At 45.3% G+C, this 27,567-nt stretch overlaps 1 protein-coding gene across 2 annotated transcripts in view; it reads left to right on the top strand.

Annotated features, from left to right (window-relative positions):
- The first annotated feature begins 748 nt into the window (after positions 1 to 748).
- Positions 749 to 27,567, top strand: part of stau2 (staufen double-stranded RNA binding protein 2) — a 70,263-nt gene continuing 43,444 nt past the window's right edge. Inside the window, exons 1-7 of one of the 2 annotated variants that reach the window (XM_076158283.1) lie at positions 749 to 809; positions 2,409 to 2,616; positions 2,712 to 2,842; positions 3,046 to 3,205; positions 4,468 to 4,603; positions 15,766 to 15,925; positions 22,318 to 22,425. In XM_076158283.1, the coding sequence (XP_076014398.1) occupies positions 2,418 to 2,616; positions 2,712 to 2,842; positions 3,046 to 3,205; positions 4,468 to 4,603; positions 15,766 to 15,925; positions 22,318 to 22,425 (894 nt within the window). In that variant the 5' untranslated portion in view covers positions 749 to 809; positions 2,409 to 2,417. Of the gene's footprint in view, positions 810 to 2,408; positions 2,617 to 2,711; positions 2,870 to 3,045; positions 3,206 to 4,467; positions 4,604 to 15,765; positions 15,926 to 22,317; positions 22,426 to 27,567 lie in introns of both variants that reach the window. The other variant, XM_076158282.1, reaches the window with a different exon arrangement.

Below are 27,567 nucleotides of genomic sequence, written 5' to 3'. Positions count from 1 at the left end.
GCCATGGTAATGTGAAAAACTATGTCCAAATTCCTGAAGCTCCTCAATGCCTTTTGATGGATTTGGATCTGATTCTCTGCACTCAGGTGCCAGGTTAAAGGTCAACAGTGCGGTGCCTCTGAATGTAACGGCGTAGCACGGAATTCTGTTGCTATGGAGGGCTCTGAAGCACTTTTTTGGTCAACACCTTCCCTGCCTTAGTGCCCTTAAGCAAACAGTACCAAACAAGCTACTACTTGCTGCGCGTTGCTCTTATGATGCAATACGCTTTCTCACTCAACGACCTCAACTGTACCAAGCCTTATAATTAACTTTATAATTAATCCCACTCAATAGCCCACTTGGATAAATAGGCCAATGCAAAAGCCCCCCGCATCAAGGAAGGATGAAACGCGTGATAAAAAAATATGCACATATTTTCACGCGAATATTCAACCACGTTAATTAACTACATTGCACTGTACATAAAATAAGTTTGTAAAGCTTCGTTGTTGGTTCTGCTCAGAGACATTACCACTCTCAGAGAGCAAGGGAAGACTGAACCAACTCGTGTCTCCGCGGGGGTGTCAAGATTCATTCAAGATTCTCCGCAAATTCACAATAATGGTAAATTGGTGACATTTTTCGTTTCGCATATGCCACGAAATAAAACAATTTATACCTACGAGATTGTCAGCTTTGTGTTGCTTTATTGTACATATTTTCATTTTTCCACCCCCGGCATAACATGGTCCCTTCCTACTTCCATCCAGTTCTCTTTAGTGTTTGCCAATGTTGGAGGTGTAACTGGGGTCTGGCCCTGGACAAAGGTAAAAATATACCTTAAATATTTGTCCCGTTGTTGTCAAATCGTGTCCGAGTGATTCGTCACACTGCTGTCTGCCCGTATATCATGCCGCGGTGGTTTTATCCCCCAAGACTTTCGTGGAGGATGGGGCGGTATGGAGATGCTAGCAAGAGGGTTGCTCTTCCGATCAGCCATGATGAGCTTTAACCGGCTAAAGTAGCATAGCTGGACGTGGCTAGCTGGTGTTTATTCTTTAGTGGGAGGAATTAAAACGTCATATTCATGCAAGCATATATGCTCAACCGTTTTGTCGGTGTGTTTTAAGGAGCTGACATTTGCAGGAAACACCGTTTGGTGTCGTGGTAGCGTTAGCAGAATGCAACTCGAAGCTGCAATGTTGGTGGGTTGGGAAGCACTCTGAAACCTCACCACTCAACCCTGAACTCACCACCACCTCCATACAGAAGTTTGTCTGTTTAGGTTGTTGTTTAGTAATTTAACTGCGAGGACGCCATGTGCACGCAAGGGAATGCTGGAGGGACAACACAGAGGGCTGGAAGTGCAAAGCAGAGATTGATGCATGCGGGACATCATGATCACACACACCGAGTGATTCCTGTCAATCAGGGGCTTTAGTCGACCCTTTATCGTAAACAACTGACATGGAATCACGTATCTATAACCGCGATTACCACATCAAAGCACAAGATCTGAAAACCTGAATTGTTTACCTCCATGCTGGTCTCCTATCTCAAAACAATCAAACATTCAATCACATTGGTAATTTTTGAATGACATTAATGGTAACATAGAGGGAATAGAACTCCAGCTTAAAGTACCTGTGTTCAAAACTTACATTTGCTCATTTCTGCAGGCATCCTCCCCTGTTTAAGTGCCCATGTGCAAGGCGCCAGCTCTAGCTCCCAGGGCTTCAGTTTAGCTGCTGATCAGCTGTTCTCACCACAACATAGAGGTGAAAAGAACACATAATTATATAAAAGCAGAATTGGCACAAAGAGTAAATTTAAGCCCCTAGCCTGTACATCATATAACAGGTTCGTGTGTGTGTGTGCACGTGCTTGCATGCACAAGTAAGTGCTTTAACCAAAACATCACATTCAAAACAGAAAGTTAGAGGGTTTGTTTATGGCAAGTTCTGCTGGAGTGTTGGTCCTTGTGTCGGCCTGCGTTAGGTCTCTTCATCCAATGTGTCCAATGTGTCATTCTCGCAGGATCCCTCGATTTTCCACAAAGCCTTGCAGCAATAACATTAGCAAAGCTCCATCAAATGAAGGCTCATTGTCTGTGTGTATTAATTGCTAGTGGATCCGATTGTCACATAGGCCTCGGGCTCAGTTTGAAATCTGTTCCCATGCCTTTGCCAACAGACATTTTTAAATTGAACCATGCATCTCAATGTGGGAATACTGAAATGGATTTATGTGTGCTTTTGTGCTGACACATGCATGATTAAGGGCTAATGATGCAGCTGTGCGCATCATTAGCAACCAAAGTTCTTTTTTTAATCTTTTCCATGAATTGATGCAGGTTTTACCCATTATAAGTGTTAATTGGTGTGTTTCTGTGAAGCTTTAAAGGTGTTAATTATGTCTGTTTCCAGGAATAGAGCATGGCTCAAGTGAAAGTACAGACCTCAGCAGCCCTGGCTGGTCCTGGCCTCTCCCCCGGAGTTTCCCCCACGGCCATGGCCAGCCCAGGATCTCTGGGTCTGCAGCCCTCCGTCAACGGCACAGGCCCGGCCCCCACACCCGCCTGTCCTGCTCCTTCAGTCGGATATGGGGACGCCCCTGTGTCTTCCACATCGCCAGGTACGCCGCTTACAGGATATTTGGCGTATTATTATTATTCTTATCGTGTTGATTTGGTTGCATTTACCTTACATTCTGCTTGTTCTGTTTTACAGGCCCGCCCCAGGAGAACATGGCAAACCCTAAAGAGAAAACTCCCATGTGTTTGGTGAATGAGTTAGCCCGTTTCAATAGGATCCAACCCCAGTACAAGCTCCTCAATGAGAGAGGCCCTGCACATGCTAAGGTGGGGAGCTCGGAAATGACACAGGAAGTAAGATTTAACTAACGGCCAAGTCTCTGGACCATTTTATAGTTTGATTCAGTAGATCAATTTCAAGCCGTATATGCTTTATTTTGGCAATGAAAGGGTGAATTCAGTCAGCTCTTCCATGTGGGATGTTGTTGCTCTCAGGTAATGTCTTTCTCCTCTGGGTGTCACTGTTCTAGATCTTCACAGTGCAGCTGACTCTTGGGGAGCAGGTGTGGGAGGCTGAGGGCACCAGCATCAAAAAGGCCCAGCACTCAACAGCTGCCAAAGCCCTGGCTGAAAGCGTTCTTCCCAGGCCAGCACCCCGCTCCCCTAAAGTGGACATCAACAGCAACCCAGGTACTGCAGACCCAACAACAACAACAACAACAACAACTCATGGTGCTTTTACCACTATTCCACCTGAGGCAGATGGGAATGAAAAACATGTTTGTTATCAGAATCGCTCCTTGCAGAAATAGTTCAGATTAACTCGAGACAACCCAAAGTTGAGAATGAAGACCGATTAAAGGTTTTAGTTTGTAATGTAATGCATTTCTTCAGCTTCAGCAGCACGCACCACATGCTATCTTTACTGCAGTAGCCAGACAGTGAAAGCAGATATTGACCTGTCTGTTTGTCTTCCAAGTGGCATTATCAACCACAAGTTAAAAGCTGCAATCTATTACATTTTATTGGCTGTTTGTACAAATACATCAACTGGGACTCGTGATGTTACTGATTAATTACAGTCTTTTGTATTAGCTCATTTGGCGCAGACATTCCCAAGCTTTTTTCAGCCGGCCCAGTTCTGTCTCTGTTACTGCTCGGCACACTTAAATGTTGCATTACTGCCCTCCAGTGTTCATGGTTTGACTTGAGGGAGGTGTTAAAAGAGATCCACTAGGAGTAACATCACAAAGCTGTGGCTGTACGGTGGGGCACCGCCGCGTTTCAGAAGGGAGAGGGAGGATGGAACAATAGCGACGAAGCATTTGTGTCACAGCAGTGTTAAGTTTCAGCGTTTGCTCAGACGTCCTGCTATACATGGCTTTAACCTCCAGGCGCAGCTCGTGAGCCTTACAATACATTTCAAGTTCATAATAAAGCCAGTAGACCAGAGATCCTCCCGTTAAAGCCTCCCAGTGCAGACTTGTGTTTTATTCCCTAGCCAGGCTCTTACCACTAAACCACGTTATTGCCCTTTTATGGCATTAGTGCAGTTAAAGTCCTCATCGCCATCTTTAATGGGATTAAGAGTGCACAGCCATAGATTATGTGACATCGCTGTGGATCACTGGGAGGAATCCTTGTGTTTTTACAACTGTTACTCAGGATACATTTTGACAATTTGGTGGTTCTCTGGTGCAGGGGATATCTTTATCTGCTGAAGACTGTACTGTACATTAGTTTCTATCCCATTGCTGTCTGACCTAAAATTACTTCTTGGCCGTGTCTCACAAATGCTGTTCTCCTTTTATAATAGATATTTCCTATGTATCACTTTTTATGTGTCAAGTCTGGAAGTAGTTTAATCATACATTTATATTTCCTACACTCACTCTATAGCGTTTTTCTATATTGGTTTTTAATATTAGATGTTTTGTCCTCCACTGGCACAGGCAGTATAACACCCACAGTGGAGTTGAATGGACTGGCGATGAAGAGAGGGGAGCCAGCGATCTACAGGCCCCTGGATCCCAAGCCCATGCCCAACTATAGAGCCAACTACAACTTCAGAGGGATGTTCAACCAAAGGTGTGTGTGTGTGTGTGTGTGTGTGTGTGTGTGTGTGTGTGTGTGTGTGTGTGTGTGTGTGTGTGTGTGTGTGTGTGTGTGTGTGTGTGTGTGTGTGGAACCTACACACAAATATCAGCCTTATTGATTTCTAATGGCAACAGAATTGTGTGTGTTTTTCATCTAATGTAACTAAGTCCATTATACATTTAGCAGGGATTGACTAGGATTGATTTCTGACAAGCTGATGCTTTTGGGTGATGTTTTCCAATAACTGTCTGAAGTTATTGTTAACCCTAAACTGTCTGAAGTCATTTTACAGCTTTACTTGACCTTTCTTAAATGGTTTATTTCAAATATGGGCCAACAATTTCAGGAAAAAAAGTCTTATCCTATTTTTCAGGTCTGCTCTCGCAACCATAAATCCCCCATGTGCGCAGTCAACAAACGAGTGGGATAGTTTTTATTTAGAAGCTACTGCCTTGTCCCTGTTCCACACTTTGCTTTATCTCCTGGTTCCTGATGTGTTCTTGATGTGCCTAAGACAGCATTGTTCCTTTGATCCCAGATGTGTGGCAGACGTGCCCCCTCCGCTCCATATGTTTTCTGAACGGATGAATGCGATGCCCTCATGGGGTCCCTCTCCTCTCAGTCTCTGTCAGACTATCCTTTTTTCCCTGCTTCACTGGAGCCATTACGCCATTTCCAAAACTCCATAAAAACGCCACAGAGGTGCGATTAATGATCCCCTCTCCCCCAGTGAAGGAATGTTTTTTTGGCCTGTTGATGTGTTGGCTTGACCGCCACAAAATCCAGGTACACTGTGGTCTGTTACAAAAGGACAGACTTCAATTTGGAGGGCTAAGCTGACTACATGCAGAGATTTGTTAACCATGGAGGATCAAGAACATTAATCAATTGGCTTAACGGAATCTCTTCCCTGAATTTTCTAAGCCCAGGCAACTCTGATTTTTGTGTATATTTAGTAAGCTTGTGAACATTTAGTTGGAGCAATTTGCTGAAATGTCAGGGTAATATAAATATTTTGCCAATGTAATTTATGATTTTATGACATTTCTAAATATTATGATTTCAAGTCAGGAGGCAAGACCAAATAGATTGTACTTAGAGCTTAACAGGAGTTGAGTTGTGTGGCTCCAGACACAGCATTTATAGGCGTATGATCAAATCAGTCCATATAATATCTTCCACCGACATGTGTGGGGGCATTATACTTGCCTCTAGGTGGCAGTGTTTCCTCATTTAAAACTGTACAGCAGCTCTTTCGTAAGGTGATTGAGAACCTGTTTTGTAACAACCAGATTGGGAATGTGGTAAATGTAGAAAAACATCAGACTGCATGCATTTCTATTTTCTTAACCTTTTATAAAATTCCGCCGCCTTAATGAGATATGCTTATACTAAATGTATGGCATTGGTGACTTGCATACATTGAAAGAGAATCTGTGATGCAAATTGCAGTGTTTGGTAACGGCCTAGTCAGCAGCCTATGTAGCATCTGGCTTACAGCTTCGACTATGTGATCTGTGCAGGAATAAACGGGGTGAAAGACAAATGTCTGTGGGGTTGCGGAGAGAATCTATCTTCCAGCATCTGTCTGTCAATTTCCTATGTAGCAGCGATCAGTCTGTTAGCCACAGGACACAGCTCATGCTCTCTTTGGTCTGTTTTCCACGTGCCACTTTGTTACAGAGGCCAGTTACCTTGGTGTACTGCGGACAGAAGTATATATTATCCCAAGGTCACTCGTGTTTCACAAGGTCTCTGTCCTTCACTGTTGATGAGCCCTGGATAAATGAAAGTGAGACCTTCTGAATATGTATTCTCTTCCTTTGATGACTGACTATGCGGCAGAGTGACAGGCCATATCCACCATCACTCACCTTAATGATGCTGCAGGGAAAGGAAGGTTTCCATATGCCCATGTCCTTACCTATTATGATGAATAAGAGTGATCCGGAGTCATGTTGATGGAAGATCTTACCATTAAAAGGGCGGCCTCGCTCTGATTCATCAGAGCTCTAATCACCACCAAGACCAGTATTGATTTGTTCAGAAAGTGCCCTGATGAGAAAATATGGCGATAATATGAAATGTGCATTTATCAGCGTCTTAATGAATCTTATTTATGGTGAAAGGCCTGTGCATAATTTCTTACTTCCCTAGTCCATTTTTAAATAAGCGATTCATCTCTGTTATCCCGCAGTCACGGCCACACCATTGTTAATTCTCAAATACTGAATGAATGAGGATTTTTTTTAAATGATGCTTTAGACTGACTAGTCTCAGGTGCTGAGAAATTACTGAGCTGTGATGAAAAATAGAAAACTTGGCCCAAAAAGTTCACAGAATAATCACTGCGTAAGGATAACATTTGTGCTATCAAGAAATCTGGTTACATCAATCTTCACTGTGCGGTCAGTCCCCAACGCCAGTGTTATCGTTGGAACACCTGACTCCTATGAGTCATTCCGGGCTCTTCCAATCTGTCCATGGCACTCCCAGCTTTCCCCTGCTGCTCCGATCCCAAGGGGGCGGGGGCGCTTGCATCCTGCGTTCTGTCAGAGTTGGACTTCCCCTGTTAGAGCAAAGAACGGGCTGTCTTATTCACCCACGTCCTTCCAGTCCTGATTTGGTTATGACAGTACTGTTTGTCAGATTGAAGCACAGGGGGCTGAATGACTGAGGGTGTTTTTCTAATCGACATTTCCTCTTGTGATGATCCTGCGCTCGTCATATTGGGTTGCCTGTACTCCAAGGGATCCAATACCAAAAGTATGCCATATTGGCCGGTCTGTTAAGTTGGACAGATGTACAGATTAGAGGCCCTCACAGGAGTCCCAACCTGTGGTCCAAATTCAGTTCAATCCAATCGAGTTTGAGTAGCTTCCCGGGTCTTCTGTCACTTCCCTTGGGTCTTTGTGTCGATATACTGAAGTGGATCCAAGTGGACTCCCTGTCAGCTTTGTCGAGTGCGTCACCACAGGAGAAATGTTTATTGAGGTGATACAGGAAATGAGCCATGGGCCTTTTTCAGACCCATTCCAACTGTCCCCTGATCTCTCTTTTACATTTTTCTTTGCATCAGTTTTGTGTTGACCCTCTTCCCTCTTCCAAGTCATTTTGAATTTGGACCTGTGAAGTAGGGACATCAACATAATGAATAACCCTCTGCTCTTACCGCTAAGCCTCCCTGATACCTGTGTGACTGTGCTCTTGTGGAATCAGCGACAACCTTAACAACAGTGTGTGTGTGTGTGTGTGTGTGTGTGTGTGTGTGTGTGTGTGTGTGTGTGTGTGTGTGTGTGTGTGTGTGTGTGTGTGTGTGTGTGTGTGTGTGTGTGTGTGTGTGTGTGTGTGTGTGTGTGTGTGTGTGTAAAGAAGTATAGAGACAGTTGAGATGAAAAGATATTTATCCTTGAAAAATGAATACCCCCCTCGTGCCTTAAAGGCTTCAGAATAACATCTGACAGCAGAACTACGGTACAGACACACAGAGTCACAGACACACATACAGGTCTACTTTGTCATCTACATCTTTAATTGGGCCAACCTGGCTCGCTGAAAAGGCAAATTCGCCCACGGGCACTTTTCTATATTCAACATTTCCTCTCATCTCTTCCCATATAGATGTATCAGATATCCTCCAAAGTCCTCTGTACACTTGCAGCCTCCTCCTTTCTCCCTTTTCCTCGCTCTGTTTCCTCCATACAGGTTTATTTTTTAATAGCACACTGGCCTGCAGGGCTCTTGAATCTCATATAGCATGAATGGGATGCTGTGTGCTCCCTTTTCAATATCAGCATTCCACAGATATGATGTCTTCCTTTATCCATCCCATCGTCGCCACTGCCCCAAAAACAAAAAGGGAGCAGACAAAGCCCACAATTTTGGGGCTCCAGTGGAAAAAAACATTTCTATTACATCTTTAAAACAATATAATCAAAAATGAGTAATCATTCCGCAAGTAGCAGTAAATCAAATGCGTTTGGTCAGATAGTACATAAATTACCATGGGCGGCGTGCCAAAACATCGGATAATTTGTCCAACTTGTACAAATGGGTGTAAACTCATAAAGCAATGTTTTATTGAAGAGTTAGGGAGTGGAGGAGTGGAGAACAGGTCCAACATAAACACACGCTTGGACTGGAGAGCCAGAGGTACTTTATGACACTGCAGGCCGCGCTCTCCTTTCATCTCCTCTATTCAGGGCTGAGTTGTGTGTCCTTGTGTCCCTTTGTCGTTCCCATATTGCCTCGATGTAAAGGATAAAATGAATACAAAAAGTTATCTTAAATCGCTGCGGAGGGATAGTTTGAAGAAAGTTTTCTTTATTCTGCCTGAAGGAACAAACCTAATGTATGACTGGGTGGGTTTGTGTGTTTGTTCAGTGGTGTGAGGAGCTTTCTTGAGAGGATCTCTATGAGGGGGAAATCACATTTACACTCGATTTCTTTCTATTTCAGTCGCACCAGCGAATGATGCATTGTTGGACTTATTGTCCTTCATGGACTATTGCCTGTGAAAATCAAAACAAAGTTTCTTCCATTGAGTGATGCTGAACTTAAACTGTGTTCAAAGACACCCAGAAGTGGTTTTAGAACAGAGATGGCAACTGTATTTCACATTCTGTCATTGGTTTGATCGCGTCACAGTTAAATCAATGGTTGGTTGAGCTTTTGGTTAGATTTCAAATCAATGCAATTCAACTTTGACTCATGTGTCACTGACCTGTCAAATCTCATTTCAAACTCAACACTTTGGCCCTCACAAATTCATTTCTCGACAGCAAAATGGCTCGAAAGTTGTTGGAGGTTTTTCTTTTTCTTTCTTAGTTGCTCACTTTTAATGAAAATCAACATGAAACAGCAGGTCACAATGTCATTTCTTTTTAGTGGGGATAGCGGGGTTTGGTTTTAGACTGATCCCCAGCCAGGCGTCGCCCTCAGCCTGCCAAGTTAGGAAGGGTTTCCGCACCACGGACATCACATCAAAGCGCACACGGTGTAATTGGTTTGCAGACGCAGACAGAGCCGGTCTTACCTGCTGATAGATTTCTGTTTTGATTACAACAAAGGTTAAATCAGCCTTTTGATTCTTCAGTTAATCAGCACATGTATTATCCTGCAGTCGGCTGTGCCTGAGTGACAGTCCTGGTGATTCTTAAATGGAATTTGATGCAGGAGCTGGCGGAGGTTTGCGCGCGGTTATGCCATCTCGTGAGCCGGGCATAGAAAGACGTTATTGAGACTGCATACTGATTACAGTGCTTGCCAGAGGAGAGCAATAATCTTGTGTTTAAAATTGAAACCATAACAAGCGGTGAAAACAATGAACACTCTCATTTTGGACAATTTAATCAAAAGAAGTTATGAAGTTCCTGCTTTTTCCACTGTCTGTGAGGCTTTCTTGATAAATAGCTGTTGTCAGTGTGTGTGTATAGTCCGGATACACCAGCTGTTACACTGCAGAGATAGGAGTTGGAGAGTAGATGCCTCCATGAATTAAAACTTTCAAAATGTTATATTAGATTCAATTTAACTGTAGAATGAATGCGCACTAGTGATTGTTTTAATGCTGAGCGTAGTTTTGGGCCGTTATGCATTTGGCTTGACTCCACTTCAGATACAATTTCATGTTTAACCATTGTTTTTAATGGGCCTAAACATTAACTACAATTGTTCATCTTTGTGCCACAAAACATGCACAGTGACGCAGCGATTGCCAACAAGTATTTTCATGTGAAAACTCTGCTCCATCCTCCCAGTGGATCTGTTTCTCACATGTTGATTTCTAACCGCACATTGGGCTCATGTAAATGACTTTCTCTGCACATTCACGATGTAAGCAGAGCCCCGCTGTACACCACACACTTGTGTTAGCATGCTCGCCTTGTTTGCTGTCCTTCATCAGCTCTACGGCTACGGGTGCTGGCAGAGCAAGCTGAACTAAAAGAACTAACCGCATCCAAGTCTGACTGATCAGCCATTGAAGCAGGTTCAAGTCTAAGTTTTTATAGAAGACGAGATCAGACAACACAAAGACGCAGTCCATGACCGGCAGATGGCGGATCTGCTGTGATTGTGTGAGAGTAAATAACTCTATGAGGTGGGGATAATCAAAAAAAATGGAAGTCTAGTCTACAAAATTTCTGCTTCCGTAAATCAGTTTGAGTGTTAATTTCTGCAAATACAACTTGATACAATGTCTCCATCCTTCCATTATAACCCTTTGGGATCCTGCGTATGGAGAAGAAGAGGCAAAGACTAAAGAAATTGCGCTAAATCGGTGAGTCATTGATATAACTGTGTCAGCTTCGGGTTTTCAAAAGATTTTCTTGCCCAAACAACTCGCCAGCCTCCACACTCATCAACTGCCTCTGCATTTTTAACAAGCTCAATCAGCCAAGTAACAACGCCGCTGCTCACGCCACAGAAGCTGTGATCAATAGTCAGCCGAGGCATCCAACAACAGCCCAGTAGTAATGGATGCTCAGGTTGATGTGTTGGATCACTGCCGGTCATTCCTCACCATGGCAGAGAAACTTTGAATTAGACGGAAAATAAGCTACTACACCCCCAACGCCATGACAGCTGGTCTTTACGGGATCATGTTTACTAGAGAACACGTCCTGGTGTCTCACACCAGTATGTTTATTCTGCACGAGCAATTGCGTGAGGCGAAGAAGAAGGAAAACAAGGATGGAGGCACGGAATGAAGTATGGCAGCAGGGAGGGAGAGAAAACATGTAAATGTCTGGCAGGAGATAGGAAGAAAGTGCAGCTGGTGGAGGAATGAGTCTGTCCCAGTTTCTCTTTTTTTTCCCTTCTTCTTCTTCTTCTTCAGCTTCGTCTTCTTCTTCTTCTTCTTCTTCTTCTTCTTCTTCTTCTTCTTCTTCTTCTTGCCGTTCCGCCAATCCCGTGTTTGTGCATGGTAATGTATGTGAGTAATTGTGGTTTAATTGAAAAATGTGTGTGTGTCTGCGTTGTCTGCATGTGTTTGTGTGTGTGTGTGGCCTGAGACATCTTAAGTGGTGAGGCTCAGTGATGCAGGAAGACAGTGGGCCACTACCCTCCCACCCACAGTCATTTCTGTTATTCGTCTCTGTTTGCTTATCCCACTTTTCCTGGCTGCTGGCGTTTGCTGCACACAAATACATATTTACATCCTGTACACAAGATTAACCCGCAACCATCTTTTAATTACTTACTTTAAAGCTACGAAGGGCTTGGAGTTATAAAGGCTTCTGTATTTGTGCTTTTTATTACCACTTTCTGTCATCTGTACCCTGGAAGGCGGTGCTGCTCTTCCCTTATTGAATCCAACCAACTGGAAATCATTTTGAGGTTTCCCACCGATTGAGAATCCGAGGTGGTTAACCCCGGGGGCGCAGTGTTGCGTTGACAAGGATCCAATTGCATGTAGAGTATTGATTAAGGCAGACAGAGTTTGCTCCAAAAAAACGTAATTCAGTGTATTCTCACGGCAAAATGGCACGTTTACAACCGAAAAGGAAGTGCAGCATTTGGCTTTTATTGCGGATTTGTATTGCGGACGCCTTGTTCCTATTCACCATCGCCCACAATTGATCAACACGTCAGGCAACTGATTGTGGTCTACATATTTTTGGCATCGTCATACTTCTCTTGCACCGCTTGTTTACTTGCTTTTTAGGAAGTGTCAGATGTGTACGTGTGCTCCCATTCTGACTTCCAAGCTTTGCTCACTGGCACATTATTCAACCAGGAATTGAATACAAGTAAGTATTATTGGCCTGTCTTCATGCTGCCGTCTTTGAACACAGTTTGCCCTTAGTTTGATTTCATCTGATGTGCACTGCCATCCTCAAAACAACTACAGCAACTCGGTACATCTAACCAAACTAGAGTCGTCGGTAGTTACAAGGTCACATACATAGGCAGTGGTAACTTCTGTCTGTATCTCTATCAAACTGGTGTATAGTCGTCTCAGTTTAAGAGCAGATGTGCAATATCTAGTGCTTTACACAGGTGTTAAGAGAGGAAAATCATTTTCTCTGCCACAGGAGGAAATGATTGCTGGTTGAAATGACAGCCTGTTGTGTCATGGTAACAACTGCATTGCTTTATCTCCTGTTTCCTCCTGTGACTGTGGGTGGCCTCAAAAACGTCAGAACATTTGGACACGTTGGCCCGTCCGTCTGTGTGCTCAGTGATGTGCCTTTGGATGATTCATATGAAATGGTAGTCTTAACTAACGTGGACCACATTAAAGCGCGCTGCAGGGAATCTGCTGCCTTCAAAGTAGATTTCATTACTCACAGCTGAACGCTGATGAGTTATCATTTGATTGAGTTACCAACATCAATCAGTTTTCCTCTCTCACAATCAGTCACTCTTCCCTCAGTCACACACACCAGATATCCACCACACACACACACACACACACACACACACACACACACACACACACACACACACACACAGACGCTGGTGTTTTTAATGTTCCCTTTTGCCATTTTCCACACCCTCCCACCAGGTGTCCTTGTCTAAATCCCTCTGTAATAATAATTGATAACATAGCGCAGGCAGATCCAGCCAGCATGTGTTGATTTTGTATTGGCCACGGTACGCTGACGTGCTTTCTCTGCCTGCGTTGCCTGTGTGATTTTGACGTGTGTGTGCGTGTGTGTGTGTGTCCTGCCTGTGTTCTTGGCTGACATGCCTGTGTGTAAGCCACTACTTTCCCACGTTGTAGAGTAGGGTCAGGCCTCCCTCCATGTCCCTGTCTCTCTCTCCTCCGTCTTTCTCTCTCTGTCTCCCTCCCGCTCTCCCTCTCTCTTTCTCTCTGTCTGTCTCGCTCTGCTCGCCCCTTCTCCTCCGTTCTTATCCCGCTCTCTCTTCCTCTCTGCACCTGTACTCAGTGCTCCAGCCCCAGCTGCTCCCATCTCAACTCAGCCCTGTTGGCTGAAGCCCATGTTGCACTTGGCATGTCCTCTGAGACCCTGGGGCCACACTTGACGTGCGAAGGCCAGTCAGGCCCCGCCCTGGGAAGGCTCCCATGGCCAGGAGGAGCTGAGAGCAGACGGATGAGAAGAGGCCAGTGGGCCGGCAAAAGACCTGCTGGAATTCTGGGAGTGAAATGCTGACTCATTCTTAGGCCAGGCAGGAGGGAAGACGTAAAGAGACTGACAGGACGAGGCTCAAGAGTTTGACAGATGCGTTAAAGAGTTAACCTCTACGAGTGAACTTGTTGAGCTCACCTTGGGCCAGACTGTTTTGTAGACTTGAAAGAGGCAGCATTCACCGAGTAGCTTTGTCAATCCACAGTAGCTTGCAGACTGTTATCAAAGAACAGGTTCCTCCAATTCTGGCATACATGTGTCCTTGAGACAAACTTGCAAAATCTCTTAAACAAATGTAGTGGAAAACAGGCTTTCAAAACCAAATATTTAAGATTATGTCAAGATGAACTTCTATGCAGCTGTCCCACAGGATATAACATCTTGAAAGATTAGAACATTTGGAGAAAGCATGATGGTGCTACTACAGCAGATTGAGTTGTGGGCCAGCAGTGCATCCAAACAGACCGCAGATTCACACCAGCCTCCTCATCAGGTACTTCCAACAAGCAGCAGCAGTGTGTCGCTTCATATGACAAAAGGTAGTTGCGTATTCTCTGCCATGTCAGGGTAACGACTTCCAAAATGCAAAAATCTGTTTGTTTCACCAAGGTACCTCACTCAGCTCCCATGGGTCTAACGGCAGTTTTCCATACAGTTGGTAATGTTACAAAATATGGCTGTATCATTCTATTTTATTCACCAGTTGTAGGTTTTGATTTGTTGTCACATCGGCACAGCTTTCTTGTTCTGTTTTCTCAAAATAATAATAAGTGAACCTATATCACGCAAGCCAGTAACACTAAAGTCATGGTTACTTCTAAATCTAAATCTGTTCATTCAATGAAAGCGTGATTGATTGTGAAAGAGGCGGGGTAAACATTTCAGCACGCTATCCAGGCCTCAGCATAATTCCCCCACCCCCATCTTACGTATTTGAGATACTCCGGTTCCCAGAAATCTCTGCCCGTTATCAAATCCCAGATCTCACAGCTGCTGAGCAGCCTAATAGGATGTTTCTGCAAAAGATGAAAATCAATAGTGACGGACGCAGACGGACGTACGCTACAGCAGCTAGTTTGTTTGAAGCTTGTTTGAATTTCCCACAGCATGCAGTGACGAAAACTCCAACAAATGCACTGACTATGGATTTTCACTGGCTCATAAAAAAGCAAATTCCTCGACAAAACAGGAAAACATTCGACGTCTCTGGCACTTCTTCTTCACTCATATCACCTCAGCTGCCACTTGGCAATTTATTTCTGCCACAAATGGTTGCTGTGCTTGTGAATTTGAGGTTCCGCTGGCAGAGAAGAAAGAGGGAAAGGAGACGGATATTAAAAACGTTTGATTCGTTTCCCCTGTTCGCTTTCCCACTCTTTCTCAGCCGTTTGCCCTCTCTGCCCAGGAGGGGGTATCACACACGCGGACTCGCAGACCTTTATATCTTCTCAGTGACGGCTTAGTCTCTCTCTGTCAGGGCCGAGAGAAAGAGAGGAAAATTATGTTCAGGGCCAGAAGAAAGAGGAGAGGATATAGATGACCCCATGCTTTGTCTGGCATCCCTAAGCTGAGATCCAATAGCAAGTCATCAGTCAAGTGGCCGACCAAGAGGCTATTGTGTTGTAATTGACCCTGATGAAGTGGTGAGCCTTTAATTTGGGATCGGTGTGAACATCAATAACGTAGCTCATTATGTTCAAGCCTTTTACTTTTTGTCTGCTTACACGTCAGATTGAAGTGTCTATTTGTGAGTGTTAGTAACTCAATCCAATGTCCAAATGTAACATCTGTTGTGGTTACCGCTTAATGTGAGGATAATGTCAAGCCTTTATCTTCTTTTTTTAGGGAACACGCAACTGTTTTGTCAACATGCTCGTATGTTTCTGTAGCCGAGCGCTGAACCAAAGCTTTGCCTTTGAAATCAGGGAACAACAATCAAACTGTCTTGCAGAGGTTTGATCATAAACTCGCGCCTTAATTTTCTCTCACTTTTCTCCCCCTCTTCCTCCCTCCCTCCCTCCCCTTCTGTCCTCTGTTTTTGGTCCTTGTTCAACCCAGGTACCACTACCCTGTCCCTAAGATCTTCTATGTGCAGCTGTCTGTGGGCAGTCATGAGTTTATTGGTGAGGGACGCACTCGCCAAGCAGCCAGACACAACGCTGCCATGAAGGCCCTGCAGGCCCTCCGCAATGAACCCATCCCTGAACGACCACCACAGGTAAACACAGATGATCGTCTTTTGCACTTTCCGCTTCTTTGAGCTAATTTTGTAGATTCTTTGGTCTGCACAGTGACTGAAAGGTTGAGTCCCACCATTCTCATTCGCCCCAAAACAACCTTGAGAGCAAAATATTCTAGAAGGTAACTCTGCACAAGGACAAGGTTGAGCAATGGCAAAGGGGAAAACTTAACAGGTGAATGGGGGAAAGCTGAGCGTCTATTCTATAAAATCCACAATTATTTTTCTCAGGAGTCAGTGAAGATCAAAACAGCCAAAAGGAGATTGAGTATAGGACTTGATCCCTTCAGACACATGACTCCAATTGGATTCCGATGTTGCTCTGTGACAGCTGGATATGTAAGAAGGCAACTTCTTGCCATAAGCCACACGAGCCGTATCAGCCTGACAAGCCAACTGCATGTTAGGGCTTTGGTGCTGTCAGCTTGTTTTCATCTTTTGAGGAACAAATATAATTCATATTATACGTCTCCACTGGTTACCGCTGGAGTTAGGATAATATGCTGTAAGTGTACATTTATAAATGTGGAGGCTAAAGTGGTTACATATAACTGTTCCTATATAGGACACACTCGTGGACCTTGAAAAAAAACTTCTTTCCGTCCCTGCCTGTCATTGAACGCGTTGCTTGTGTAACGTTGTTCCAGTTTTTGCCTCTGTCCTATGTCCTCTGGGCAATGCCACCACATCAATCCAGTGATGATTTTACCTGAAATGACCCCCAGCACCCACCCCCACCCCACCCTACTCGAGGCTTGTACTCAGATTGAAAGTCGAGGGATTTGCAATGCTGATGCTCTTCCTGGAAAGGCACCGAAAAGAGTATTATGCTGTTTTTGTGGTCGCAGTGTTGACAGCTTTCATCAGATTGAATCCAGATCTACCTGAGACCCAATTGCTCTAATGTATCACTCGAGCCACTGTCACTCTCCAATAGTCTCTGTAGTTTTAGGCTGCACCTGGCAGGGGTAAATTTTCACGTCCACATTTTTTTCCCCCTATGTTCTCCCAATGTCACCGTACCCTTCCAGAGTTTCCCCTCAGGCATAGATGTTAACTGTTGTTATCGTCTCCCACCGGAAATCAAATTACCCCATATCCTCAGAGCCTGGCATCACTGATGGTTATTCAAAACGCTTTGGCTCCTCTCACTCGCCTCGCTCGCTGTCTTGTGGCGTCGGCCTCCACAAATGAGCTCTTTGTTTGCTGATCCTTGTGAGTGTTGCTTTACAAATTGAGGCACGTTGTGTCTACACTATATGTCTGTCTGTTATTCTGTCTCTGTGTGAGTGTGTGCGCGGACCAGTGTGTATGTGGACGCCCCTGGCTAAAAGTATACCTTTCAGCATGGGCTGTCACACCTTTTGTTTTGGGGAAGGCCACAAGTAAAATATCAGTGACTCCCCAATGAGAATGTTTACACACGGGCAGCAAGCTGTAACCCCAGGAGAAGCAAAGGATCACCTCTGTCTTCACAGGAGTTCAGGCAATAAAGATTAAATGATGGAACTGCTGACTAAACCCACTGCCAACAGGTGTAGATACTAGTGATACACATACAAATTTAATAATATGAGGTTCAGCAACTGCACTTCCTGTTGTGCAAGGTTCGGATTATTTACCTCATGTGACAGAGTGAAGGATTATACAAGGTTGAAATGTGTTTGCTGGTGCCAATGATGTTCTAAGAAGCTAACATACATTGGAATTGTACATCTAAAGCCTTTTACACACGTGACTCCAGAACAAAGCAGGACTCCCTGCTGCTGGAATGTTCCTCGACTACCCCTTTTACAGTGCAGGACAAAAGCCCCGACAAGCGTGTTCTCACTTAAACGGGCGGCAGTAGCTCATACCGTTCAAGTCCCCGTCTGGACCAAGAACTTGCAGCTGGGGCAGGCAGCTGGAGAGTTGCCAGCATCAGATTTAAGATTTAAGATACTTTATTCTAGTAATTTTGCATGCAATTCACAGCAATCACATACAATTGATATTTGTCTTGCATTCCCTACATATCACACGCACTACAGAGGGGGTGCAGGGCAGCCATTCTACGGCGCCCGTGGAGCAGTTGGGGGTTCGGTGCCTTGCTCAGGGGCAAACTGGCAACTCACCAGCTACCAGTCCACTTACATGGTCCATACAGGACTCGAACTGGCGACCCTCCGGTTCCCAAGCTGAATCCCTATGACCTACTGAGCTACTGCCGCCCCCAAACCCAAATTGAAACTGCTCCTCTGTAATGCATGTTTGTGTGTGTGTGTGATGTGCAAGACAAATTTCAAGTAGCATGTGATAAACATTGTGAATTGCATGTGACAAATTAAAAAATCTTAAGATAAGATAAAAGTTTATTACCCCGAGGGAAATAACAGAATGAAACGAGAACGAGAAATCACCTATACAAGTGCAATTTAAAAAAAACCTGCAAGAATAAAGTATAAGGGGAACAACAATAGGGGAATTAAGTACATAACAGTACAAAGTACATAAGGAGGACAAGGGTACAATGTGAAAAGTGCAAAATGTGCATCTAGCTGGGAGGTAAAAGAAATTACAATATAAACAGCTTACGTACAGCATACACATGTGGTTTATATGATATACAGCAACGTGTTGTGCGTTCAGTAGTACACCTGGGAGGAATTAGTCTGTTACTGAAGGTGCTTTTGTATGAAGCCAGCACCTGGTGGAGAGGGTGAGAGTCATGGAGTCATTCATTATGCTTCATAGCTTGCATCGCATCTTCCTCTCAACACCAGCTCCAACGTATCAAGTTCAACCCCCAGGACAGAAGCAGCCTTCCTGATGATCTTATTGATCCTGTTGGCGTCTGCTGACCTCACCCTGCTGCCCCAGCACGCCACAGCAAAGAATATGGCACTGGCTACCACCGACTGGTAGAACATCCTCAGCATGGTGTTACATACATTGAAGGACGGGAGCCTCCTCAGGAAGTAGAGTCGACTCTGTCCCTTCTTGTACACTGCCTTTCACAGCGTTCTAAGACCAATCCAGTTTGTTGTCCCAATGGACTCCCAGGTATTTGTTTACCTGCACTGAGTCCACAGTCACCCCATTGATGGACAAGGGTGTGGGGAGTGACCTATCCTTGCAGAGGTCCACCACCAGCTCTTTCGTTTTGTCAGTGTTGAGCTGCAGGTGGTCCAGCTCATACCACTCAACGAAGGAGTCCACGACGCCCCCGTACTCCTCATTCTTCCCCTCTGTGATACAGCTCACTATTGCAGAGTCATCTGAGAACTTCTGCAGATGGCAGGACTCCGAGCAGACTTGGAAGTCACAGGGTGAACAGGAAACCAGGGGATAGTCTACCTGCATTGCCGACAGCTTACTCACGAGCAGGGCAGGCCGGAGGGTGTGGAATGAATTGGAGAAGTCAAAGAACATGACTTTCACAGTGCTGCCGGGTCTGTCCAGATGGGCATTGGCACGGTGGAGCAGGATGATGACGACGTCCTCTACGCCCAGTTTCAGCTGACTGGAAAGGGTCCAGTGACGGTTTGACCAGGGGCCGAAGGAGTGATGGGACCAGTCTCTCCAAGGACAAGGATCAGCACTACCAGTCCGCTTGTAGCCAGTGATGGCCCTCATGCCACTCCAGACCTCCCTCAGGTTGTTTTGCTGAAGCTTTCGCTCCAGCCCCCTCCTGTAGGTGTCCTTGCCCTGTTGGATTTTTCCTTCAGCAGCCTCTGGATGCTCTTCATCTCCTCTCTATCACCAACACGGAAGGCTCTTTTCTTCTCATTCACGAGGGCCATGATGTCCTTGGTCACCCAAGGTTTGTTGTTGGGGAAGCAGCGTACAGTCTCTGCGGGAACAATACTGTCCACACAGAAGTTGATGTACTCTGTTACACAGTCCGTGAGATCATCAATGTCCTCTCCATGCAAGTCACAGAGCACATCCCAGTCAGTAACCTCAAAGCAACCCTGCAAAGCCTCATCAACCTCCTGTGACCATCTCCTCAGCGTCCTTGTAGTCACAGGCTGCCGCTGGATGAGAGGCTTGTACAGAGGCTGCAGGTGGATCAGGTTATGATCAGACCTTCCCAGTGTAGGAAGGCCCACCTTAATGCCGCCTTAACATTGGCATACAGCAGGTCCAGTGTTTGTTGTCCTCGGTTGGACAGTCCACAAACTGCTTGAACGTGGGCAGTGTCGCTGCCAGAGAGACGTGATTGAAGTCCCCAAATATTGCGATGGACGTGTCTGGGTGCGGGGTCCGGAATCTGGTGACGGCTGAGTGGATGACGCCGAGGGAGGAATGTGTACAGCCAAGAGGATAACATGTGAGAACTCAAGCGGCAAATAATACAGCTTTAGACTCAGAGCGAGCAATTCAGTGTCCGGGCTACACAAATGTTCTTTCACGGTGACATGACCAGGATAACATCATTTGTTGTAAATAAAAATAGCAAGTCCCCCACCTTTTCTCTTGCCACTCTCTTGGTGAATCCTGTCCGCCCTAACAGTCTGGAAGCCGTCGACATTCACGTAGGAGTCTGGGATGTCCTCGCGGAGCAATGTCTCTGTGAAACACAAAACACTGCTCTCACGATACACCCGCTGAGTCCTCACCAAGACCGCTAGCTCGTCCGTCTTGTTAGCTAGCGTTCTTTCATTCCCCATGGTGATCGAAGGGAGATATGGTTTGTATACCCGTATTTAAACCTGAAATTGCCAGTAAGGTAGGAGGTTGTGATCCTCCCTCCCAGCTGCTTTGCCAACATGTAGCACACAAAGTGGAAGAAGGATCTCTGATGTTTTACGGACTTTTCTTTAAGTAACACATAGATTCTTCTAGAACTCAGGGCAGGTATGTTATCCCCAGGCCTCATTCCCTTGTCCTGAAATGTCCAGGCTGTTCTCACCCGTGTCCATCCGAGAATGATGCAAGGGTCTGACGATTACTGTAACATTCCGCTTCATGCGTGGTTTCTCGCTGACCATCTTTCCAGACGAAAGCAGGAATGTTTAAGTATCCAGAGTATTATTTTGAATGTGATGGCTTATATACAGTACATCTAACATGGATATTCATTCTGTACACGCACTTCCTTTAGGGCAGGAGCTAATGTCATGGATGTTTCCGTTATTTAATATTTCCCTGTTATTCTCTGTCCATTCATAAGCAGCACTCAAGCCAAATGTAGCCCCACAGCCATCACTGTCAGATGAAGGTTTGCTGTTTGGTCATTGCTGTCTTGTTGCGTCCACATGCACGCATATACTTGTGTACATGTGTGCGTGCAGCCTCTTCATGGCGTCCTGCGAGGGGATTCACACTATTAATCACACAGGAAGAACCGACCACGAAGACAATCAATACATATGGTTTTATATATCCTGGCAAGACGCTGTCACATGGTGACTCACACTGTCTCAACTCTCCCTTGCGCCCACGCTCATACAATTCGGAGAGTCGGTTAATGTATGTCACGGCACGCACACTGTAAATTACAGCGTGCAAACACACAGTCAACGTGAGGTCCTCCTGCCGGTGCGGTAGGTGCATTCAGCCCACGTGACTGTCTTCTAAGAAACACAAGACATCTCGCAGCATGAATCATGTGTCGTATCAGATCACACAATGAGGCATTAGAAGGGAAGGAGCCCAAAGGGAAAGACTGCAGCCATTCAGACTTAATCAGACAAAGAGGTGGACATGAGAAGATAAAGATCCAGACAGCACTCTTCATTCCTATAGAGTAATGGCACCAAAATTCCCTACATTGTATGGCTGATGATATGATCTCTGCAGTGTAAAGTAGGAGCTTATTTATTTCTTGGTACTGGGGACCAATAGAAGGATGTGAGCTTCAAAGCTTGTTGTAGATGCCATCATCAACATTTGCACATCTCAATGTACAATTCATTCCAGTGAACTGTTTTGCTGACCAGAATTGCAGCATGAACAGTTAAATGACATGCTCCTCATCAGTGTGTGTGTGTGTGTGTGTGTGTGTGTGTGTGTGTGTGTGTGTGTGTGTGTGTGTGTGTGTGTGTGTGTGTGTGTGTGTGTGTGTGTGTGTGTGTGTGTGTGTGTGCGTGTGTGCGCGTGCGCGCGTGTGTGTGCGTGCACGCGTGTGTGTTTCAATTGCATGCGATTTTTGCTGTGAATTGCATGCAAAATGACGATTAATAAAGTCTTAGTCTTAGTGTGTGTGTGTGTGCACCTGGTGCTTATACACTGCATTGCAGTTAAGAGGGAGAGAATCAATAGTTGTGAAACTGCAACGCCAAGAACAAATGCGATCATTGGTGGAAACAATCAAACAATGTCTTCTGTTGTCTTTGTGCCTTTTAAGGTGATATGTCCTAATGTCTTTCCTGTCCTTGTTTTTTCAGAACCCAGAGGAGAAGGTTGAGAGTGAAGAGGGCACTGATGCCAGCAAGTCAGAGATCAGCCTGGTCTACGAAATCGCCCTGAAGAGGAATCTCTCTGTCAACTTCGAGGTGAGGAAGACATGAGAAGTGCTGTGGTGATTATTTTAAACTGAATTAAGATAAATCTCCTGTATTTGGGAAATGTGTGAGTAACCGTCACGTATTATCAGGGCTTGGGAAATGCCAGGATGTGTTAGTATTATACATTTTGGAAAGATAAAGAGGAAACAGCGGGGGAGGTGGGAGTTACACTGATAACACCCCTGATCATATAAGTACTGGGTTATTCAGCCTCATATTCCCGTCAGTGAGGTCACTCGGCTCATGGTGGTTGGAAAGACGCACGGATGTTTTCTGATGGATCACTACATGTTAAACATTGTGGAAATTCTCAGTGCGGTGAACATTTTCTGAATATTTCCGTGCTAATGTGGGAGACGGAAGTACGTCCTCTCCGCCAAGGTCCCATTGTCCTCTCAAGTGACTCAGCTGATGAGGCACGCATCCATTCAGCTTCTCCCATACAGAAAGATGAGCGATAGACCTGAAAGCAGCATCAGACAGGAGGCAACCATGTGTTCTCTCACGACAACTCCCATTACTCACAACATACAGTAGAATTCTGACTATCAAGTAGCCTTTTGAATTTTCCTTAAATATCCTACTCCAAGGCGTATTTTCTTTGTTATTACTTCCAGTTCAGCCTCAGCCATGTTGCAGCAGCCTGATAAGAAGAATGCTTATTCGTATTCACAGCTGCCTCAAGGACACATTTTTTGCAGCAGTGTGTTAATGACCTTGACAAACTCGAGCAGGAGCTGCATAGCACTGACCGCCATTCTTCCATGCTGGGGACCGGCACATTCCACTGAATAAGTCAAGGGTTAACTGCCTTGCTCAAGGTTCTAATTGTCCCCAGACATTCCAGGGAATCGCACCATTGCTTCTCCAGCCATTAGGCTTGCCTCTGCATCCATCCTCAGTAAACGGATGAAGAAGTACAGTGTGTCCTTACGTGACCTTCTGGGTCCACTCTCCTTGTCTTTCAGTGTATCTCAGCTGACTCATCCACTATTCTCTCCCTGATCAACCTCTCTACTTCTTCTACACTCTGCAAGGTGCCAAAAACAAGGGAGGCTCAGTTTACTCTGGGTGCCCCCTCCCTTCCTCCATACAATCCCTCCCTTCCACCTCTCCTACCATCACTCCCAAAAATCACAGAAAGGGTCGCCGCATGTTGAGTCTAGGGGGATAGAGGAATGGGGGTGAGAGGAAATGGACACGGGGAGGGGAGGAAGGGAGGAAGACTCTGCTCACTCTGTTGACTTTGCTTGCTAATAAGAGTTTACACAACAATGGAAAAATTATGTGGAATGCTGGCTAACCCTCCATTTACATATTGTCCTCGTTCAATACGCATTTGCTCATCCGAGCACGACATGGCTGTTCTTCCTGGAACCACTATTAATAATTGCACTCGGCCAAATCTGGATTGATACGATTCATTATCTGTCATGTCTTTGTCACTGTCAGCAATTATGCGGCTTTCATTTTCACTCCCATCAGAATTGGGAGCTGAGCTTGTTGGTTTTAAAAGCAGACCACAGCCGCATTCCTGCCGGATTCTCTCCTCTGCCTGCTGTCAGTCTGGTGTCTGGCTGTTCATAAGTGCTGCCTGATGAGCGGTAAATCAGTGACTTCTCCCCATATGCTATCTCTCTCTCTCTCACCTCTTCTTTTTCCCCTTTTCATTTATCTCTGTACATCACCCTCAACAGATAATATCCTTTGTGTATTTCACAACTAATAAATTGCGAGCCGTCGTTGACAGCAGTGTTTAGTTTGGTTTGTTTAGCCCTTTTCCTGTGTCGTTAATTTGTTTAGTGATTTATTGGAGAGAGAGACCGTGGAACCAGGTCAGAGTGAAGCGGCAGTTTAGTTGGTTCATTCTTTCCACTCAGGAGATGTGCATGATGATGGTGGCGATGTTGAGCACATTGTCCTCCAACTCCTGTCAGTCGCACCGCATTAATTTTCTGATGCCTTGCAAACTAAACTGTCTGAAGGCCAAGCTGGACTCAGGCAATCATCACGTCATCTCATCTCCCTCTGCTGGCATAGCTCATGTCTCTCTCCCCCTCATACCACTGATGGCTGTCTTGCAGATTCCACTTGGATCCACCATCAATGCTTTGCATGCAACATGCTGTTACATGCCAGACATTTCTCTTTGGACCATTACACCATTACACATTAGCCACATTTTGCCCTCATCCCCTCTTAACACATCATGCCACATTCCCTTTACCTCGTCCCCTCTGACACATGAAGTGACACGCTCCCCACCTCCAGTTACACTCAAACTGGATCCATGTTCTGGAACTCTCAACTTGCACATTCATACACACATACGTATCCTACACATTAATGGTCATCTCTCATGTGAATGCTTTTCTCAGCAGGCATTTTTTAACATCATCTCATCCCTGCCCTCACTGGGGCATGAAATTACCCGTGAGTCACCGTCGGCGAGTGTCCGCTTTCCCTCCCCTCTGCATCGATGAGGGTCGCCGCCACCCTGAGAGCCAGTTGGCTCATTTAATCCCCCCGTCAGGCAATATCAAACAGATGTCAGCATCAAAGAGGAACCAATCTATAAATCACAGCTTGTGTGTTGGATCAGAGGCTCTCTTTCCAAGGAGGACACAAGAGACAAGATCCTGGGCCAAGAACCACCCATCTTTTACAAGAAGCAGCTTCCCTCAGGGCTTGTCCATCCACAATTCTTCACAAAAGAGCCTTTCTTCCCTCTACCAGTCCCCACCATTGTCCTACCCTGCTCCCATAGCCTCCTCTGCTAGAGTACCTGAGGTCTCACATGCACGGATCCTCAGACTGTTCAGGGTATTAATGTCTCCATGAGAAGCTGAAGCGAAGGACTCACAGCTGAGAAAGGGGGTTAGAAAAAGGAAGAGATGAAGAGACGAGATGAGAAGTGGATTGGAAAAAAAAATTAAATTACAGTTTGCTGTGTATTACCTGATCCTCTTCACAAACCAGATGGGCGTGTTTTCGTGTTTGCTTGCTTGTGTGTGTGTGTGTGTGTGTGTGTGTGTGTGTGTGTGTGTAGGTGTAGGTGTTGGGGGGGCATGCGTGTAAATGAAAAGAGGTGCTGAAATCCCATCGGCGTGGCACAGATCCCGTGTCATCTGCCAGGAGGCTGACTGCAGCTCGTCTGCCGCCACCCCGAGCCAAGAGTGTGTGATGAGTGCGCAGAAATACACACTTTGTCTCATAGCCTCCGTTGTCTATACCTGCACAGGCCTCACTCCAGCTTTGCGTATTGTTGGTAAATGGATGTTTTCCACGTTCTGCTACAACATTGAAGCCAAACCAGTGCAGTGGAAGTCACTTCAGGGCACGTCTTAAAGCTTCTGTTAACTATTAAGAAGAAACCTGTAAAGAATCAAAGTAAATGTGTTTAATATGAGCATATTTGTTGGGGATGTCCCAAGCTGACTTTAAGATCTGTCTTGGAGATGATCAAGGCGTATTTAATTTATCGCTGTTGGCAGTTTTAAGCCTGATCGGATTCCACTCCTGTGTTTATTTTCTAAACGTATGCCAACAGTATAGAATGGTATAGGATGCCACAGGATATGAGAGACATCGTCAAAGGAAGTAACAACAGCAGCCGTGGTAACTGGATATACTGCGGCCGACGTTATTTCATCTTTGTGTTCACGTTTGTCACAGCTTTTTCTTTGAAGTTCATCTAAGCTCTGCGATAAGAACAAGTAGCCACAGCTGTAAACAACGTGCAACTCGCACTTTTTCCCATGCCGCTTCTCTGTGTTATTCCCATACCTGTGTGGGGAATTGTTTGCTAAATTGGCTTCATTCACTTTGTAAATCAATAACAAGAGATCCGTGACTTTAAAGAACTCTTTTGTACCCTCTAGTGGCTGAGTCGTGCTCTTCTCACCTACAACGGTGCCGCCAATCATTTGAAAACAAGCCTTTGTGTAGAATGATTGCTTGTGGTCATGTCTTATTGTTTCCCCCTTAGATTACCATGTAGCTGGACAGTCTCATGTTAACGAGAGTCTGTGATGAGTCATGAGACAGAGTAAGCATGAGCTGGTGAGTGATTAGCTGAGGAGAGAATGGAGCAGCTGTGGAATTGAGGCCAGCTGTGGAGCTGGAGAAGCCTCACCCTGTCCTGCACATGCCATTATTCCCACCAACACCGTCATACTACCAGCGTGTACATGCACTCCGATGTTCTGTTAATTGCTCCAATTTACATTCCTCTCCAAGGGACATAATTCAATCTGACCAGTGACCAATGATGTGCGGTATCATCCCCATCCACACCGCAGGGAAGGTTCACAGGGGAGATGTATCCAGTCTCACTGAATGCTGTAATGTACAAGGATCTGCCATGTTGCATTTCCTCCTCCAAGTGATGAGCAAGCCCAGAGTACATCCCCGGGAGAGGGAGTGTGTTTGGCTGTTAGCTCCGACAGGTCGTGCTCCAAGGCTCCTCTGCAACACAAATCGTTACTTCGACTTAAATTCATAGTGCAGGAATACAGGCGAGCTCACGGGTACATCGACAGCAAAAGCGCTGTAAGTGCAGAGATGCAAACACACATATTGTACCTATAGGACATAAAAGGACTTGACCTTAGTTTCTTGCTAAGTCTAATCATTGCATCGTCCTTTGTTCTCCTCAAGGTCTCACTTTAGGCTGCGTTAGTGCGATGATGTAAAGAATGCTCAAGGTTCTGCTTATCATTTGTATCTACTTGATCATTGGCTGGGTTGAAATGAACTGTTTCTTGATTGCATCTTATTGCCCCCAATCAGTTCTGTCTGCACCACAAATTGAGTTGAAATAAAAGAGAATGTCTAAATACTCACAGCTGCCGTGGCTAGACAGGGAAAATCAGCGAGCTTTAACCTGAGCAGACCATCAGGTGAAGTGTAGAGCTGGATTTGGTAAGTGTGTGAAACCCAAGTCTTCCTCAAACGTGTCGTTATAAATAAGATTGGGGAGAACTCAACCTGCTCCACACACACACACACACGTACACAAACACACACTCACTCACTCACTTTTCACAGGAAGTACATGTGATTGCAGAAGCATGACCTAACACCAGCCGGTGTTTGTTTTAGGTCTCCCAGGTGACCAGAGGCTAGAGA

This window comes from Genypterus blacodes, unplaced genomic scaffold (genome assembly GCF_046128005.1).
Source record: "Genypterus blacodes isolate CSIRO-AG114 ecotype Tasmania unplaced genomic scaffold, CSIRO-AGI_Gbla_v1 ptg000076l_1, whole genome shotgun sequence".
Lineage (NCBI taxonomy): Eukaryota > Metazoa > Chordata > Actinopteri > Ophidiiformes > Ophidiidae > Genypterus > Genypterus blacodes.
The sequence above is the reverse complement of the archived record's forward strand: the minus strand, read 5'-3'. Positions and strand labels throughout refer to the sequence as shown.